Source organism: Saccoglossus kowalevskii, chromosome 22 (genome assembly GCF_978046115.1).
Source record: "Saccoglossus kowalevskii chromosome 22, keSacKowa6.1, whole genome shotgun sequence".
NCBI classification, from domain to species: domain Eukaryota; kingdom Metazoa; phylum Hemichordata; class Enteropneusta; family Harrimaniidae; genus Saccoglossus; species Saccoglossus kowalevskii.
In genome coordinates, this window is record NC_140662.1 from 11,681,384 (window position 1) to 11,701,334 (window position 19,951).

The 19,951-nt window shown below is 36.8% G+C and overlaps 2 protein-coding genes across 3 annotated transcripts; one reads left to right on the top strand and one right to left on the bottom strand.

The window, feature by feature from the left end:
- Positions 1–4,407: 4,407 nt before the first annotated feature.
- LOC100374940 (ras-related protein Rab-5B-like) lies at positions 4,408–11,570 on the top strand. Of its 2 annotated transcripts, none has more exons than XM_078012584.2 (6): positions 4,408–4,503; positions 5,564–5,749; positions 6,580–6,731; positions 7,581–7,703; positions 8,405–8,498; positions 9,051–11,570. In XM_078012584.2, the coding sequence occupies exons 2-6, from the start codon at positions 5,593–5,595 to the stop codon at positions 9,176–9,178; spliced, it is 654 nt and encodes a 217-aa protein (XP_077868710.1). In that variant the 5' UTR covers positions 4,408–4,503; positions 5,564–5,592; the 3' UTR covers positions 9,179–11,570. The 2 variants fall into 2 exon arrangements, with proteins under 2 accessions (XP_077868710.1, XP_085352141.1); XM_085496015.1 differs by lacking the exon at positions 4,408–4,503 and adding an exon at positions 4,788–5,254.
- A 3,199-nt stretch (positions 11,571–14,769) lies between these two features.
- LOC102808072 (peroxisomal membrane protein 11C-like) lies at positions 14,770–18,973 on the bottom strand. The gene is made up of 4 exons (XM_006821350.3): positions 18,628–18,973; positions 16,896–17,077; positions 16,406–16,480; positions 14,770–16,005 (listed from the first exon to the last, which is right to left on the bottom strand). Exons 1-4 carry the CDS (start codon positions 18,856–18,858, stop codon positions 15,747–15,749), a joined length of 747 nt encoding a protein of 248 aa, XP_006821413.1. The 5' UTR covers positions 18,859–18,973; the 3' UTR covers positions 14,770–15,746.
- Positions 18,974–19,951: the final 978 nt, after the last annotated feature.

Below are 19,951 nucleotides of genomic sequence, written 5' to 3' on the forward strand. Positions count from 1 at the left end.
ATATGAGTAGTAGGGGAATTTACCGGCGACTGACTAACTATGCCGATCCCACTTTAGGTCATTTTTTATTAGCCAAGAAACGTTACGAGCGCCTGTGTTAATCACCACCATTTAAGCGGGAGGGTCGTCACCTGCGCACGCGCGGGAAACACAAAAACCTCAAATCTGATAATTGTGATTTATAACTGTAAATGGACCCCCACCCTGCTTTGTTTACTATGTATACATTAGCAATCATAACTTAAAGCGGGGGACTCGTCACATACGCATGCGTCATAATACCATAGCGTGTCATTGTTTACAAACAAGCCATGAACCTTTACGTTCTTAGCGTGTTGTTATCATCGCTTGGGACTCAATTTCCGCGCGTGCACAGGTGACGCCCCCAAGGCTCTGTTCTCGGTTAGTGATTAAATAATGTATAGCAAGCAAAGGGCAAAGTTTACAATGTATATAAGCGATTTAATGCCATAGGAATTATAACTCGAAGTTTGTCACATTTATACTCACGACAAGCAACTTTTTGGAATACACAGCATGAGAATATAAGCTAATGTATTCGACGAAGACTCGCGGAATCCCCATCTTCGGAAGCCCTCCCTTTCAAAAAAAACAAAAAAAAACACGAAAATTGAAACCACTGTCTTAACATTTTATGAACAATATATACCCCTTTATGCAGATATTGCTTTTTTGCCACTTGTTTTGTATGATACGAGCTGTTTCCCACCAAATTGAAAATTTTTGTCATATTTCATATTGTTTGATTTTTAAAGTTTACTTTTTACTAACACACGCACACTGAGAATTAGAACTGACTCATAAAAAAAAAACTATGTCGTTACATTTATAAATATCTGCCAATTGCTCTCAACTACAGTTTGTGTACGCACAAGTTGCCAATACAATTTGAATGATTGAACTGGTTGTTAGGCCTGAAAACCTATTGTATTAAACATACAATATTACACAACAACAATATTTCATAATAGATTGTACATTATTGTTTTCGATGACAGAGTCTTAAAATATAATCCTGTACATGACCCCCCCCCACACACACACACATCCATAAGGGGCATACATCCTCATATTTCTGAGTTCCAAATTCTCTATCAAGAGTAGTCATCGAACAAAAATCGTTAAAATGATAACAAATAAGGGGAATATTTGGAATTGTTGTCATGAAATGGCAATACACCTGCACTTCAGTCTAAATGCTAGTGTGAAGTAAAAACCCATCAGTAAAAATAATAAATATGTACATTTTAAAAGTTTTGAGATGAAAACCAGCGAACCATTCTTATTTGATTTAAGGCAAGGTTATAAATAAAGAATTGGTTAAAACCTATTCACGGAATTGTAGTCGATGTCCCAGTGAGGACCAGCGTCGATACCTCCCCACATCAAGCCAACCAATATCCCTTCTCGTAACGCGTCCCTGAAAACAACTAACACTGAAGTACATTTTGAAACTGTAAACATAATACATACTTAAAGCGCGGTAGTCGTCGCGCTGCGAATGTGCCACATTTGTACTGTGTTGATAAACATTGATTTTCCCACAATCCAATGCGCTCTTCAAATGGAAATCACAAGTATGAGGTCTGACCTGGGCGCCACTTGCACTGATTACCGCAGGTGACTCCTTCGATGCCTTCCAATAATATGAAAATTACTTAATTAAAGCTTGGAAACGTTCCAGTTCGTACTCGTTGATTTGCGCAACAATCAAAGTCGCCATCTTTGTTTATATGAGACCCATATATCTCGCACATGCGCAGCGCGACGACTACCGCGCTTTAACCATATACATATCAATGTGTAAATAAATTAGTACATGTGCATAAAACTGCTGGTACTACGATCCTGGTAGTATTCTTATGACACGAACGTATTGCCATATTTTACATTGAAGATTATGAGTTGAAGCGGTACACGCTTCGCTTTTTACCACAGGGAGCTCAGGAACTATTATCAACTATATGCAGTCCCGGGGGGGGGGTTCGGCTGGTATCTTGTGTAAGAAATAGACAAGGGGTGAAGGTTCCAGCGAGCTCATATTTTTTAAACTGGAAAAAACAGACAAACAGAAAAAAAAATCTACAAAATCTACCAGGTTGAAGATTATTAGTTGCTATTTCAAATTTCGCCAAAGCTTTACCTATATTTTACCGATATCTGCAGAATGAATCAAGAAAACTACACAAATTGACTCTATTTATGAATAATTAACGGTTGGCCCGAACGCGTGGCACAGTTGGAGGCGTGACCTGTTCAGACCCCCCCCCCCCCCGCGCGCTCATAGGGACTGCGTACAGTTGATTATAGTTTCTGGGATCCCTGTGTTTTTACGCTAATTTTGTTTTCGCCTTTTTATTAGATTTCGACTCTCCTGTCAACTTTGATTCAAAGTGAACTATCGAGCGAGGTGTTCTTACGACTTGCCAAAGTCATTGAACCAACCAGTGCGAACGAACTCCAGCAACTTTGTCATATTGCGAGATCCGGCAGCAGTTATACGAGCTATATATACCAATTCTCAAATTACCCTATTTTATTTCAGTTTGTATACTCAAATTTTATCTGAATATGTGGTATGTAATTTAATTTTTTTTTTCAAGTCATTACAACTTTTTTTTCTGACCAGTGGCGGGGGCACGGGGAAGGGAAAGACAGGGCAGTCCCCACCCCAGCCAAATTGAAACCCTTTATGTCAGCGAGATTTGCCCCTCAAAATGCAGAATATGTGTAAAATAGTTCTTTTTTTCATGTTTTTACATTGTCATCGAGGGGTATGCGATCTATATTCATGTCGTAGGGTGGAAAATACTTACTCACCAGATCAAACATGAGAATGTCCATCAAGTAAGTAAAGCATGCCAACAGACTAGCGCTATAAACTATATGCGGGTTACAAAGTGAATAAATATTTAGGAGGGAAAACGTACTTACAGATTCGCAGTTCTGACGTCATAGCGTAGTAGAATTCGAAATGTGTAACAAGTGTACTACATACTATTAATTAATAGAGGTAAGTACAATATTCATACATTTTTGTAGACAAATTTCCTACTCCAACAAGTTTAATTTAACATGGGACCTACAGGCTTAAGACGCATGTGTTAAAGTTTAACACGAATGTTATTTCATTTTGCTATTGATTATGGTGAAGGAGTTAGGGATACAAGTCACGGCCTCATGCGCGTTTAAAGTAAAGCACTATTCATCACCGTGTCAAAGTAGTTTTGGCATGTGAGCTTTCAACACAGCTTTTAAAAGGTGCACTTTGCAAAATTAAAAAAATCAGTTCTAATCGAATGTATGAACCTTTTAATTTAATTTAATTTAATATTTTTTTTTATTTTCATAAAGATATATAGTACACACAAATTAACACTAATTTCCATGATATGTACAATAGGTATGTATTGCTTGCTTGCATCGTACGCTTGATATTTTGGGTTTGAAGAAAATGACAATGCAGAGGAAGTTCATGTGTGGAGCAGATAAGCAGGCTAAACTCAAGATGGAAAGAAACGTGCCACATCCAAGAAGAGGCAGACCATATGACCAAGAAAGCTGGTACATGGCGTCATTAGTAGGCGTCATGTATGTCATGGACACCAGTTGTATCATGTAACTAACTTTCGTCGTTGTTGTCAGCCTGAGAAGTAAAGCAAAGAAAATCACGCCACTTTTTCTTTTGAGTAGCCTGTAAAAGGTATTACTGTTACCTCCACGGTTGGACCATTAATTTTTACTGGCATTTAATTCCACAATTTTGATATTTTTAGCTAATTCACTGGGTTTTAATTTAAAAAACAATGAACTTGGCGATTTCTACTTATTATCAAAAATAGCAAAATTAAAACCCAGTGAATAATTAATGCATTTACAGTACTAGTATACGGTTTGTGGGTCCGGGGTGTCACGTGATTTCCTGTGAATCACCTTGAGGTCATGAGCAGTCGGCTTGTCGACGATAGTGCAAACACCGTTGTTGATACAACCACAGATCGATATCTGATTCTGAGAACTAACTGAATCAGGTTTCCGAAAAATAACCATTATACCCGTGATTATATATTCACTTCGTGAAGTGAATGCTGTTAACTAGTTTCGGCGACAGTCAGGGACGGCGCAATAGCAGTAAAAAATATGACAGGTGATGTCAGATACATAACAATGGGAAATCGGGGGTGCGCGCCAGGAGGTTGTCGCCCAAGCTCTGTCACCTGGATGTGACTAAAAAGGAGCTGAACTCAGAAAACACAACAGCACCCGAGTTCTATCAATTTCAATAAACTGTTTTGTTATTATTAGTATTGTTTTATTTTTGTTTTATTCACGACTAAATATGTGAACGTTCCCTCCCCTGTTTTTATTTGCACATCCCTCGTTGACTTCCTGGTTGACTAATTGTTTGTGACTCTGCCCATACATGTGACGATGTATTGAGCAGGCCATAATAGCCTGACGACCACCGTAGCGGTTTCAGTGGTGAGTACACCCGTCATCATTGGATATATATGAATCTTTACGCCTGCTAAACCTTCAAATTGTCACATAAGCCCGAATTATTACATCGTACGGTAGTCACTGACGTTAACCTGTTGCCCGGACCTGTTGTGTCTAAAACATCGCAGTCTTCGCAACGTCCGGACCGCGTTGCTGTTACTACATGTTCGGGACTCCCATATTGCCCAGAAATGACGTCATATCCGAAGGGTTTGAAAACTACCGGCCTGTGAGCACCAACAACAAAACTCGGCCTTGAATCGACCACGGTGGAAACCGCGTTGACCCTTTCATAGCAATTTGCATAACGGGTTCATATTGGCATTGTTTTTATATTATTGGTGTTGGGTTGGGTCACTGGGAGCCCAGGAACTATGATCAACTGTACGCAGTCCCTATGAGCGGGGGCTGGTATCTAGTCACAGAAAAGCTCCGTGGGGTCACCGGGGCGATATGGGTGGCCTGAATGGACATTATTACCGCTGTTCAGTTTAGGGCGGTATCGGTACAAAATTTTGCGACGTGCATGCCGTGAATCATTCAGTTATAAACACGGGTTGTCATGGGATTCGGTATATCTACAATGGAATTGTTTGCAGTTTTTGTTTTTCAATAATGGGCGATCATAATGGTGGACGGGTAATATGACCATGAGCGCGACGACCTAAGAGTACTGACACGTCACTGGCATTGCCACTACCATATTGGAGTGAAATGCCTTAGTCACCTGGGGGTGAATATATTTTGTATATTACAGTAAATACAAGATAAGGGAATCAAACGTTTGTATACAAGAATACAAACACTCAAATTTCACATTTTACGCAGAGAAATCGAAAAAACAAACAAAACATGGCATTTTCAGCAAATGTCGCTATTTAGTTACACATCCTGATATTTTATATGATACCAGATTTGGATGTACCTTATTTCCTTATCAGAAGTTAAAATTCAGATAAAATTTATTGACCATTATTGATCGGTGTTTCAATGACTCACATGTCTAATTATATAGTATGGTGTCATGTTCTTTTTTTTCAAGTACTCACTACAAACAAGAAAAACAAACAAATGTCAAGGAATGGTTCCACGCAGCGCTATGACAAGCGACCTCAACGGTTCCAGTATAAGCTAGTACTGGTGGGTGAAGCAGGTGTCGGCAAGTCAAGTCTGGCTATGCAGTATGTCAGAGGAGAATTCGATAAAGATATGCAGACAACCATTGGAGGTGAGCCCCCGTTCCTGTTGAAATCAACAGCTTAAAGTTAATGCGAAACTACTTGTGCCCATGTGCCACCGCCACTGATTTGGGGTCACCACAAAGAAAATATCATTTATAAAAAAAACAGTCCTGGTGATCATATGTCCAGTTTTAGAAATAGTTAAAAAATCAAATCAATGTTATCAAAGAAAAAGATCCTATAAATAAAATGTGTCATCAAAATACATTTGTCCCACGTAACAGAAGCCTACTGGTAAATGCAAATACAAATTTATAATTCATTCTGCAATAAATTGTACTCCTGGGCAATATAAAGATATTGATCTTCCAAAGTTGGGGGTCACCAGGTAATTTTCTCGAAAATGCTGGTTGTTTTTTTAGTGGATAGCGGTCATTTTATATATATCATAAGCGTTGTTATCATAGATTCATTTGTCAGAGATGTTATGCCATATCTCAAATTGTAAGCTGGTGTCGTAGGATAAAAAATCATATATTAAAAAAACCGGGGTCAAAAAAAAAAAAAAAAAAAAAAACTTTTTGTCTTTAACATTGTGTTATGGATTTTTAAAAAAAACAAATACGTCACAGTAACACACAAAAGAATGTTATTTCATGGATACATTATTTGATATAATAAACCAATGAACATTGTCTTGCGATTTATGACGAATTTTCTAAAAAAAAATCATGATTATTGTTGACGATTATTATTTTTTTTTAATATTGTTAATTCATTTTCACCGATTGATTTCAATTCATTGCAGTCTGTGTGTCTTAAACTTCACTGAGTTACGTCCAATAATTTATAATATTTCATATTATTCCAACCCTAGCTGCGTTCACGTCCAAAACACTTCATGTAGAAAATGCACTTATAGAATTACAAATATGGGACACTGCGGGAACTGAAAAGTATCACAGTTTAGCGTCAATGTACTACAGAGGGGCGCATGCCGCCATCGTCGTTTATGACATCACACAGCAGGTAGGAATGACGTCGCACTGTCCATGTTACGTTCTGTGCCGATATATCGGTATACTTTACCATATTTGGACTAGATAGAATTTTCTTGAATTAAAATATTTTCTACGAGAATCGCTTCTCTGATGTCAAAATCGCGTAATGGCGAAGGACATTTCGTTCTAAGCGACAACTATAATATTCGTAATTTTTAATGTGGTGAATTTCTCAAAAATATTGTTATTTGATGAAAAAGTGAAAATAAAACGAATATCGAGGTCAACAGCCTTCATTCTTTCACGTAAACGCTTCCCCCACTAGAGGGCGTTATAGACAAGATAGTTATGTAGCAGTGGGCATTTGCACTAGAGGGAGATGTTCTACCCAGAGTTTCAACGTTAGGCTTCTGTATTAGCCGTCGTTCAATCGACAACTTTATTTTGCCTGTTTTATTGCAGCATTTCTTGTTAATGGTCAATGAAACTTAGAAACACAACCTACATATATACATACACAACTCACGTAATTACGAACCTCGTTGCTAATTAGGTAACTTGTCGCTGGGAAAACACATTGAGAACATTTTGTAGAATAGTACTAGAGTGAAATAAAACGAAAGTGTCTCACATTATCAACGAATATCGTAACTTGCTATAATCACTAAAGATGAATCCTGTGCTTGACTTAAAAAAAAGAATATTATTTTATTATTTTTCCAGATTTTGACGATAGTCAATCAATATAGACAACGTAGACAATTTTATTTTTTTCTATAGCATATTTACGAATTATAGTCGAGGTATATATGAATTGTTTAACACCCTGGAGTACTGGAATTTTATTTTTATATGATATTTCTGATTTACTTTTTAGACTACATTTTTGCGAGTCAACTCATGGGTGAGGGAACTACACAGACAAGCCACTCCCAATATTGCAATAATTTTGGCTGGTAATAAAGCCGATCTGGAAGACACGAGAAAAGTGTCCTGTGAAGTAAGTGTGGTAGCGTAGTGCCCCACCACAGGGTGACTAACATAGACGACCTTCCCGGAAGTCGCAGATACGGCGTTTCGCATGCGCGCGTTTTGGTGTGTAACTCAAACTTGCATGCGTGATATTGTGCTTCTGGGTGTACTAACCAACATTACAAAAATAAAATTCCTTTCTACCGACTATCAGCAAAGTAACATGTTTATATTTTCTGCCATGACAAAGCAGAAATATTTTTGCACCCAAGTTTTGCTACTTTCGGGAAAGTGTTTTATTGTGTAAATTTCCATCAGTGGACGCGTAGTTCCATGACGTCATCGATTTCACCGACAACTGTGTACAGCTATGTACTATTTGCACATTTAGATCTGTCCAACTGCCATTTGGCTGATAACGAGATGTTTGCTACAACACAATTACACACAATTATATATCGTAGGCCTTTCTGCTGATCCAGAGAAATTGTGTGTGTTGCGTCTCCGGGCGGCCGCTGTAGGTGAGGGCGCAACTCATCCCCCAGTCACGATTTAGGCACTGTCCCTCCTAACGCGAGGGACTGAGATTTAACACTGAAAATAAATTGGCACACAATATCAAAAGTAAAAATCGTTCCTGAAATTTGATTGACGGTGTATGCATTCCACTTATCTTTATTTTTCGCATTAGTGTTATTGCATGTGTTAAATATCGTCTTTGTTTTACAGGATGCCCAAGCATACGCCAATGACAACAGTATCACTTTTATAGAAACCTCTGCAAAAACCGCTTTGAATGTCGATGACCTCTTTTCTACATTAGGTAAGTGTATTCACCAACTGTAGAAATGCCCGATTTTAACCATGAGAATCCCACAAACTATGGCTCTAACTTTCAAATCTTCGTCGATTTTGTTTAATCAACGTCTACAGATGGTCATGCTCAGATGGTCAAGAACAATTTGACGAGAAATCGAGTTTCAGTCAAAATCTTGTGTTCGTTTGTTTTTGAGGCATGCTATATTTTGTGCGGGCTCACCGCTAGCAATATAAGCAAATGCCACAGTACAGACACTAGGTGGCGTCATACTCCCAGTTTACTGCCACCATCGGTAAAAGTAGAAATAACACAGTCACGTTATGAGAGTTTGCTGTACACCGGACGGTGATGTGACGTCAAGAGTTGGACTACTTTTCAATATAGTCCTGGGCCCAATGTTAGAGATTTTCTATAAATTCATGAAAATATAAACTCATTTGGCAGCACACTCAAAACAAATATGTTCGAATAAAGTGAGCTCTACGGGGACAACCCTTTCCTTGGATATAAAATAAACAGATACTAGTTATACTAAACTTTACTTTCATATTCCAGCAATAAAACTTCACGAAGAAAACATGAAACTTCTAGAGAATGAAAAAGGAGATCCTGATACACTTAAAATTGGTAGCAAGTTACCTGCCGACCAGTCAACACATAAACGTCGTTGCTGTAAAACGTGACTTTGACAATTCCTCAAGTCGTGAGAAGTCACCCATAGCTGGACTTAGCAAAAGATTCTATGATGTCACACTTTACCCATAATCCTTTGCTGAAGAATCAACATGTAGGTCTACATAAATTGATGAAAAATTGAATATCAAGAGAATGAGAAGTGATATAAAAAAATGTAAATTGCATGTTCTTACATTTGCCGAGCTCTTTCATGGGGGAGTATTATGTTGTTAGCCTTGACTTTCCCTTTAATGCGCGTGGATTACATGTATTAGTAATTTTAACACAGATTGAATGACAAACAATTTTTTATTCACATCATTTAGAGTTTGAGTATATATATAGAAGTCTACTCATAGATGGAAATATACAGGTACTTTCATTTTGTAATAAATTGTACTCCCACTACATTATATATAAGTATATTAGAGCATTGTCAATACCAGCGAATTTTATGACGTCATTGCCACAGATTATTCGCGAAAATGTATTGCATTATTGAGCATCAAGGCCTCGTACATGTATAGGAATAGAATGTTGAGTTCATTGCGAGCCACCGGGGAGTACATTATAGTTTAAGTATATTGAATTTAAAAAAGGCTAGAACTAATAATATCGCGTTGAATAAAATGGATAATATAATGACATGTTTTAGGTTGCAGCACCAAGTTCAATCATGGCGTGGAGACACGATAAAAACACGATGCATTTGTTGATGTTAATGTGGAATATACAATACTGGATTTTCCGTTCAACTGCGAGATCTCGCGAGTTGCGTGAAAGACGCGCGCCGAATGCATGCCCTCAAAATTGAACGATTTCAAGTTGATTTTGAACTCGAATTTCCTTATTTCGTAGCTCACATCGAAATGCCGATTTTTGAAAGGGGAATATTGCGTTTGAATACCCTTATTTCATCCAAATTGCCTATCATCAAATGTGTACAGCACATTATTAAGCATGGAAATATCCCCCAAATACTTTCCCGTTTGTCAAATCCCACGCTATGTTTGTCGCCACTACGACGCTATGCGATTTCACGCATAACGCGGAATCTCAAAATGAACGAAAAACGATCAATTCTAAAAGTCTTATGAGATTATTTTCACGTAACCGAACTATATTAGGTAGGAAAATACGGACGTACAATGTGTTGGTTGTTCTTTAAAGGGCGGTGGTCGTTGCGCAGCGCGTGTTCGAATTTCATGTAAACAAACGATGTATTTTAGACGTGGTGTATGGTCGGGCGGAGTTACGTCACCAGACGTTCCACGTTGCTAAGACGCGCACCACTGTACCCAATCTCCCATTCTCTACCATCGGAGGATGGCGCGTGACCCTTGTTACGCAGGATGCCAATCTCCCAGGCAGAGTTCTATTTCTCCGAATACTTTCGGTAATCTAACCGCAAGAAACTCTGGGAAGGAGAATGCACTGTACCATGTCTACGAGTTTTGTACGCACTGCTGTGGAACGCCGGTCGAGCCGGTGAAAATTCGAGAAAACAACACAAACTCAACTTTGAAGTAATCCTGATCAACCGAATTTAGATATGTTACACACGCAGGGCTAATCTTGTTACACTGTTCAGGAGAGTCTCAACAACCATCCCAAAGTACCGTTTTCTGAGAGTTTTCGGCCTTTGTGCTCGGATGTCCGCCCGCAAGGATACGTCGCTATGAGTCCCACCGGGGAGTTCCATCATATCGAACAGGACCTGCCGCGACTACCACCGCTCTACAAGAACCGCAAAACACGTCAACGAAATGAAATCATTGTTTTAGACGTTTTACAAAACCTGCTGGTGATAGTCCACCTTCTATTCATTTGTAATAATGTCTGTATGGTGAATACACGCAATCCATCATATTATACGACCTACTTTTTGATGCATATGTACTTTATACGCGGATTATTCATGGCAATCTGGACCAGTAAATATTTATTGTTAATATGCGTGTTGGCACATGTTTATTGTGACTCCTCAAGCGGAATATATGTAAATTACAGGTTATCAGATTTATTCAAGTACAGTACCAGAGAATATTGTGTTGAATACACCTTTCCTGTAATCGCGCCCCCAAGCGACGAAAAGCTTCTATGGCGTAAAAAGGGTGAGACGAAGGACCCTCTATATCGTTTTGATCTGTAGATGTCCATCAATGAAAATTATGATTTTGAGAGATTTTACGTCATTACAGACGACGAACGACTCCACAACCAGACATAGCTGTCGATTTGAATTACATTTAAGTCATTTTGACACTACATAAGCGTTCTGTCACTAGAGGGCGCTGCTTATGAGAATTGTGCCTTATTCTCGGGGCCACGGAAAGGAACATGTGACACATACAATTGAAAATCAGTAGATGTGTACGATACTACAGCGATCACCTTCAAGTTGAGAATAAAACAAAAAGAAAGCACACTTTGTCTCCGGATTCTGAAATATTCTAGTGCATAAATTGTCCTTTCGCACCGCCCTTACTTGTCTCCACAAGTGTACTAGTTATAATAATTGTCTTCAAATATTTTGCAAATGTACCTTCCAAGGATCCTTCAAGGTGGTCGAAATATCTGAATGAAGGCAAAGTATCAAAAATCGCTCATTCTTTTGAATGCAGAGAAATGAAAATCTTCATATAGCTCAGAAGATAGTGTGTCAGTATGCAAAAAAATTTTACAACTTGTTTACTTTGGGACATCCTATATGTGCTATGCTAAACATTACTACCGAACACACTGTAGCAGTGACGGAGCTGGAAGAGGCGCACGCTATCCTAAAACCATCGTTACGTAATATACATAAATAAAAGATGCACAAATCATGTGATCTCTCCGAGTAGTATGCTAAATCCACGCCGCAATACAGAAATGTTAACCCTGGTTCTGAACCCTTTTATTTTATGACTGCGAACATTATCAAGGTCACAACTGTCGCACAGCTAACTACAGAGAGAACCCCCGATTGAAGATTGTAAACTAACAATTTAAAGCGGGAGGGTCGTCACCTGCGCACGCGCGGGAATCAAGCCCCAAGCGATGATAAAAACACACACTGAAAACGCAAAGGCTCATGGGTAGACTCTTGTTTGTAAACACTGACACGCTATGGCTATCGGACGCATGCGCAGGTGACGACTCCCCGCTTTGAAAGATAAAAAGGTCAAATGAGCATAGTACAGTTCCTCTAGTGATTACTACAGTTGGTGACGATGCTTCAAGTTCGAGACTGGGTACGTATTACAAATTCAAAGTTCAAGTGCAATAAATATGTGAAGGTATGCCGCTCCGTGTATTAAATACTCGGTGGCAACCAACAATTAAAAGATGCACATGTAAAGCACTAATTAAAAAAAAAAAAACTGACACAAATATTTTATTATAATTTTTCCATTTGTATTATTTAATTTTGTAAAAAATACACAAAGTATAAACAACCACTATTTTGCATATATAATGTTAGTAATTTTGCATATAATCATTGTAAATGTCCAACATTCTTCTGAATTTCTGATCATGGTGACTTATCATAAGTTTAATTAATATATCCCTTTAGTTACATGAATATTCACCCTATACCATAGCATGCTGAATGTTAGTTAATCGGTTCCTCCAAATAAACCGGTACATTGTTCATTTTTAGGAAAAAAAGTCTAGTTATACATTTGGGTCCACACAGAATTAGTACTGGGCCAGTCTAATACATTTGCCACATGAATTTACATAGGGTAAAATACAATGATGTTCCAGTTATGTAGTTTAAAATAGCTCCTAGACAGTTAGAAGAATGATTTATGTTAGAACACATATTTACTTTTAGCTTCATTTTAATTTCGTACAAGTATTCCACCTAGCATAATATGTTGCTGCAAGAATAGTTTTTACGCAAAATATATAGATTAAAAAGCAAGAACATGTTATGCTAACAACATAGTTCTGTCTTGTTTAACGGTATAAAGTCAATGACATATTGACTTTATTGTTTACTATACAGATTGAGATTAAAAAGCTATACATTTAGTTCAGGTTCATTTGAAACATTTGATGACAATATGCATAAAGAACACTCTGACATATGTATGTCATGTAAATTAGCTAATTAGTATGCACAAAAACTTATTGGTCGTGTGTTGGTGCTATATAATGTGAAATATTAACTGTATTGTTTACTATACAGATTGAGATTAAATAGCTATACATTTAGTTCAGGTTCATTTGAAACATTTGATGACAATATGCATAAAGAACATTCTGACATATGTATCTGTCATGTAAATTAGCTAATTAGTATGCACAAAAACTAATTGGTCGTGTGTTAGTGCTATATAATATTTAAACTAATTACATAGAAATACAGACAGCCTTTCAGCTGATCCGACAGCACTGTACGTTAAAAATATTTGCATAAATTAGAAGTAAATTCAGTAAAAATAGAAAATGAGTCTTACACAAGTACTATCTCCGCATACCAAAGACGAAGATGTGATCAATATATCATATACGAACAGTATGATCAATATCTTACTTACTTCTCTGCCAAAATTTCCACAACGACGGAATCACTGATTTCACATCGATAATTACATGAGAAAAGTTGCCATACTGTTTATCAGAACAATGAACAATTGAGCACTTTTTTTTTTAAAGATGGCGCGTCATACTGATAAAAACGCTGTCGCCACTCACTAAATACAGACATATACTCAGACATCGTTGCCAACATTTCCACCGCCGTCCATTTCCCCCGCATAGAGACAGTGGCCTTTGAAAATAGTTTGAGTTTTTTTTTTCTAGCTGGTTTCCGGTAGCTTGTCTTAGCATAGCAGATTTCAGTCACCACGTAAACATTAATTTTTTTACTTGCATATTTTGTTTTCTTGTATTTGAAAGTAGTGTTTACGACTACAAAGAATGATAAAATGAAAAATATTTTGATTTTGAAACGAGAGCTTCCACCGTCTATTTCGTTTGGCATTTGGAAATTGTTCGTTGCTGTGTTCTTGCATTTGTAATCTGTTGAATCTTTGCTGTGAGCTGTGTTCACAATTTTCAGAGTATTACAATTTCACAACCTAGTATTGCTACAATTTCGCCACTGCTTCTGTCTCGTTGAAATTTGAAGCGATTTAAAAAGTTTGTTGTCTAGATCAATGTCTCAAAATAATATTATTGTTAACTATTGAGCGTGTTTCGTTAGTAAATGTGTAAATCATATACTTCGGGCACGCAGTTTTAAATTGCAGAGAAGTATAAAACTAGCTAGCGAACTATCAATATCAGTAGTTGTTTACCCTAGTGTCTGACAGTGGCGTCAGTAACGTGTTTTTATCAGTTTAAATGCAACAATAACGTCAGTGGTGGCGCCGCAAAGAAAAAAATGTTCAGCTTAACGTAGTATGGCAACATTGTCAATTTGATCACTAGCCATCGGATTCTGTCTAAAAACAAAGTAATATGACTGTATTGCTTTAAAATGCTGAGAGACTAACTCAGATTAAACAGCACTACGTAATCATCTGTTTTAAAATAACAATTAAGAAGTTGAACGAAATCTCTGGTAGATGATAAAAAAATGTGCTAATTATAATTAGTTGACTTTAATTTTTGAGCTAGATTAATTTTCAGGATTATGTTGATGTATTTGTTTTGTCTTTCTCTGTTAAATGTGTGGTGCATGTGTTTTCTATTATTAAATTATCCTTTTTTGTAAATATTTTTATTATTTTTTTTTTCAAATTGTCAATTTGTTTTAAAAATCAACTCGAAAATTGTTCCATCCTGCGTATTTCGTTAAGATTTAAACATTTTTTTAAAATTAAAAAAACAAATGCAAACTACAACAACCATTCACCATCTTGAAGCATGTATTACACGCTAACAGAATGAGTTAGGGTATGGAATATGATATACACACTGCCCAAACCAGGGGTAGACAGAATTTCAATGTTTGAACTCTTAATCCCGAAGGTTTCATTAAAACGCCGGTATGTCATGCAGTGCTGTGAAAGCACACAAGTTGTGAAGGAATCTCTCCTAATCTGAGAAATTTGCATATCCAATTTCCACGTCAATTAGCCAATCGTAACGCATGTTACAGTATGTTTTTTAGTAAGACATGCTCTAATTGGTTGACAAATCACAATGTACATATCCAAATGCATTCATCTCCATAATGATCCTGTTTCATCAGGAGAAAAAATGAAAATTAGGTATGAAAGATGTAAAATCATCCCCACAATGTACAATCCAATCAACTTTGTAAATGCATATAAATCCGGTAAAAAATTGTCATCATTAGTTTTTTTTCTATAAGTTTAGTTATTCAATAGAATAAAGAAAGAGTGGTGCAGGCTATTAAAAATTAACTTTATAAACCTGTCAGGGTCTAATCTTGTTTTACATTCAAATCATGATTTGTAAGACCAAAAATATTCCTGTATTGTTTGTGGCATGTTATGACATTATCTCTAGCAAATAAACACACATAGCTTTAAAAAACCCTTATACAAAGAATTGCCACGCCCATTTTAACAAAATTAAATTCATGTTGCATAGAGTAACCCGGAATAATCACTATGCATATTTTAATCGCAGCTTTTCCTTGGTCTGTACGTATACCCTGTGCAGCCCCACAACAGACGACACACTAGCCAAGAAACCAACCATAGACATACTGAATTTACCAGCCCAAAGTATACCAGGTGGAAACCAATTCACCGCACATAGAAGGTTGGTCACGCTGCCAAGTAAATCAAGTTTATTGAACTTTTCTTCAAGCAGTACTTTCTTTACTGATTCTTGAATTTCTTTTAATACTTCTGAATTGTCATTCCTGCCCGACAAATAAACAAAAACATGATAATTTAATTTTAACCAAATACCCAAGACAATATATTGTAATATGAATGAAAACATGTAAACCTTTTATCAGTTGATGTTTGATATTTTACATTGATGAGAGCATTGAGTATTTGTTTGATCAAAAATTAATAATATATATATATTATTTCATCAAACAAATAGTACACAGCATTTTCGATTTTCGATGAACATAATATAATTTGATCTTTAACACGCAGTATCAAACAACAATATAAAAAACATGCCTTTGCCGTTTTGCATCTTTAAAACACAGTGGCAATAAAGTAGGCTATAAAAATAATAATTTGTCAATTGAATGTTGCTGCTAAATACTGAACTTCCCCCCTGAGCATTTTCTTTCAAGCACTCACCTTAGTTTACTAGCGCTGAGTTCATCGAGTAAAGTTTTCTTTTTCATTTTGAGAGTGTGCATCTTTTTAATTGATCTGTCAATGAAAACAATCATTCAAACCAATGGTAAATTACTAGTATGTCGCTTTGTCAACAAAGAATTTAAAAAACTATATATTTTGATTGTATATAAAACAAAATGTACAGTGCTAGCCTATATGAAGGCTTTACAAAAAGTCCACACTAATATATACATGTAATATAATAATAACTTCCACAAATAAAATGTTGAAAAGCTTAAAAAGTAACTAGTTCGACATACACAAATTAATGGACAATTTATTTATTGAAGCTAGTGAAGAGCCAATGTGAAGAATCCAAAACCTGTGTATCGAATATCAAATATAACAATATATCTGATTGGGGAATACACATACATTATACAGCCAAAGACCAATATGTATTGTCGAAAGCAAGATATCAATATATCTCATTGGCCAATTTACTTACATAATACAACCAAGCACCAATGAACTTGCCCATATCATAACACTGGCTACTGACCACGGGGTTGGTGACTTGACATCAATGATCTTTGCTTCTCCTGCCCAAGCAATGTGTTCAACAGGAAAGAAGCATTGGTCACATATATTCTTGGCAACATTCAACCATCTTATGGTGGCATCCTTTTCCTACAAATATTATATTCGATGATAACTTTAAAGTTAACTTATTAAAGTTGTATTGTTGGGAACACTTTTGAACACAGTTGAACACAGTTGGCCAAAAATCAAATCTGAAAGGTGCGGCGTTCGCGAGTTATATTAATCAAAATATGACGAAATTTATAGTTATTTATTGTCTTCACTATAAAAAATCCCGTCATGCATTGTTGTTCGTATTCTCCTTCGGGAGTGCACTAAACATAACATGCAAATAGCTGGAAAACTTTTGACCAACATTTTTTCAGATGTCTAGGTTCCATTTACATATACATTGCCACGAACATCCAAGCATTTTACCTTTATTCATTTGGAACCAGAAAAGTCATTTTTAATCAGTATTGCAAGGATGCTGTTAGTTACGCGATAATGCTTAGTGCTGACGAGGGTGTAGGGTGAGATTTTGGTTGGATACATTTCCGGTCACCAGTGTAAAACTGACCAAATCCATTTTCTAGAATCAGAACTCGTTCAATACCAAGGTGCACCCTAATTAGCTGAGGATACTCATCAGAGAAGAACTACCTAAACATGATTTGCATAGTTAATTGGCCAGGTATAGTTAGAGTTGTTTCCGGGTTACTGGCTTGAGTGTACTGAAAGATAAGTAAACAATGGCTACAATGTTTAGCAGTCTGTAATTTATCTATTTGTGCTGATAACTGAAATCCCACATACAATTATGATAAAATTCATTCTTTCACTGGAAAGTCAGTGAATACAGAAGATGCGCTTATTATCGAGTCAATATAGTGAAATTTGATACCAATGAAAATTAATTATTCTACAGTTCTCACTAAAATGCAGTATCCAATGTAGCAAATAGTAATTTACAATTATATTACTAACGATCTATTTTCACCCCCAATTGATTCAATTGTACATGTCCCTTCATCCGTAGAATGGACATATACCATTAAATTAAGGAGCGTTGGGGTGGGGGTAGGGGTAGGGTTAGAGTTAGGGTTAGGGGTTGAGTGTAAAAAGAAACTCTTTTCAAACTGTGAACTAATTAGTTTAAAATATTGGCAGAATATCTTCCAAACAGAAGACTTTTACTCATTTTTTCCTCTTTGAAAATAAAAAAAAAATCACTTCATCAATTGTGCATCTTTAGATTTTCATCATAATTGTCTAATCGAGTGATTGTCTTTTGACTGGGATGTGTATATTTGTTTCTATGATCTGGTGAATTCTCCTGATTTGGAAAAATTCCCCGTTATAGCTTTATAATAAATATTTGAATAGGATAATCAATTCTACTGAACAAATCCCATCCCTAACAGCCATTGCTACCTAGTTCTGTACAAAACACAATTCAAATCAAGCGAGCTCAAGCTACAATCATGCCTGTTTACTCAAGGTTCCATAATGGCGGAAGTAGGCGTTACCCAACCCTACCCAGAGCACCCGGAACAAGAGACATGTGTACAGATGGTGCTGCCCCGGTATATTGCGTGGGAGGGGGGGGGGGGGGTCAACAGGCGTACTGTAGCACATACGCCGGCAAACGTACATACCTGTTTGCCGAGTCCATAGTGCAATGTCCATGCTAACATCGGTATATCATCGAACAACCGGAGAACAGTCCGTGCCGCTGCAAGCCTGCCGACGACGACTTGCAGCCTGGTCGACATACCCTTGTTTCGCCTTTCAACCAAACCCGCGGCCAACATGGCACCGAAACATGCTGTACGCATGACTTTATCACGGCCCCGGTAACTATCCAAAATGTTGACTGTTAGCTCCATTGCAGTACTTCGCTCAAATCAACGCGTGCTTAGATTAAAATCATCACCCTGCGTACTCCCGTATCTCTGGTCATTCTACATGTTGACCCTTGTGCATCACGTGACATGATCACCTGATCCACGAGGGTCATGTAGGTCATTATGGGGTCACGGCGTCTCGCTCTCAAATAAATTGTTAGAAACGTAAACAGTATGCGCCGAATATGAATATAGCAGCGCCCAGATGATGTGAGGTAATGTGTGACCTGTAATAACATATGCCTAATTTACATACATGTATTGCATTCAACGAAAACTTTTGGATTGTAAAATACTCCCATTTTATTTTATTATTTTTTTATTAATATAAAGCTTAAAGACAAAGATATTATAATAAGGTACAACCTTACAACTCGATATATACATTACAAAAATAACTCCGAAAAGTATTATATGTTTTTCAATAAAAAAAAATAAAGATTAAATTGGATCGGCGATACCCGCATCATAAATACAATCAATGCGATGTTTTAGACAAAAATGTGCACAGAATGCAAAAAAAAACCCGGTAAAATATGCTGTATTTGTAATTATAAAAAGTATTTGAGTTAATGCATTAACCACATTGAAAACACTTGTGTCTGTTTCTAGTATTTCAGAATTAGAGAAATGATGAAGCTGGCATATAAAGCATAATACTTTTTTAATTTCATATTTTTAATTTACATATTGTCACTGTTGAGATAAAATAAAGGGTATGTTTTCAAATATTTTCCCCATAAAACATTAATTCACGAGAAAAGATGATTTTTTTCAGCTTATTTTTGACGCAAGGTAGGGAGCTTATGTAATCAAATTGGTGCTAACCCCGCGAACGTTAAATTGCGTCCTCTATCGATGTATAACGACTATTGCATCACATATTTTGTTTTCGCCTTAGGGGAACAGGTGCACGGGAACACAACTTTGGAAAAACGGGTTTTTACTTTCACCTGTAGGGAGGTTATGTTTAATGTACTGAAAATACAGTAATTTATACGTTAAACATGGGCGGTACAAATTTTACCTCCACGTGCACAGGTAGCGTTTACTAGACTCTAAAAGAGTCTCATAT

Bases quoted from the DNA above. Each gene is read 5' to 3' on its own strand.
- LOC100374940 (XM_078012584.2), top strand. From the start codon at position 5,593: ATGTCAAGGAATGGTTCCACGCAGCGCTATGACAAGCGACCTCAACGG. The intron at 6,732-7,580 runs GTAGGAATGACG...TTTACTTTTTAG, and splicing joins TTTATGACATCACACAGCAG to ACTACATTTTTGCGAGTCAA. The intron at 8,499-9,050 runs GTAAGTGTATTC...TTCATATTCCAG, and splicing joins TGACCTCTTTTCTACATTAG to CAATAAAACTTCACGAAGAA.
- LOC102808072 (XM_006821350.3), bottom strand. From the start codon at position 18,858: ATGGAGCTAACAGTCAACATTTTGGATAGTTACCGGGGCCGTGATAAA. The intron at 17,078-18,627 runs GTATGTACGTTT...TAATATTTGTAG, and splicing joins ACTATGGACTCGGCAAACAG to GAAAAGGATGCCACCATAAG. The intron at 16,006-16,405 runs GTGAGTGCTTGA...TTTGTCGGGCAG, and splicing joins CTCAGCGCTAGTAAACTAAG to GAATGACAATTCAGAAGTAT.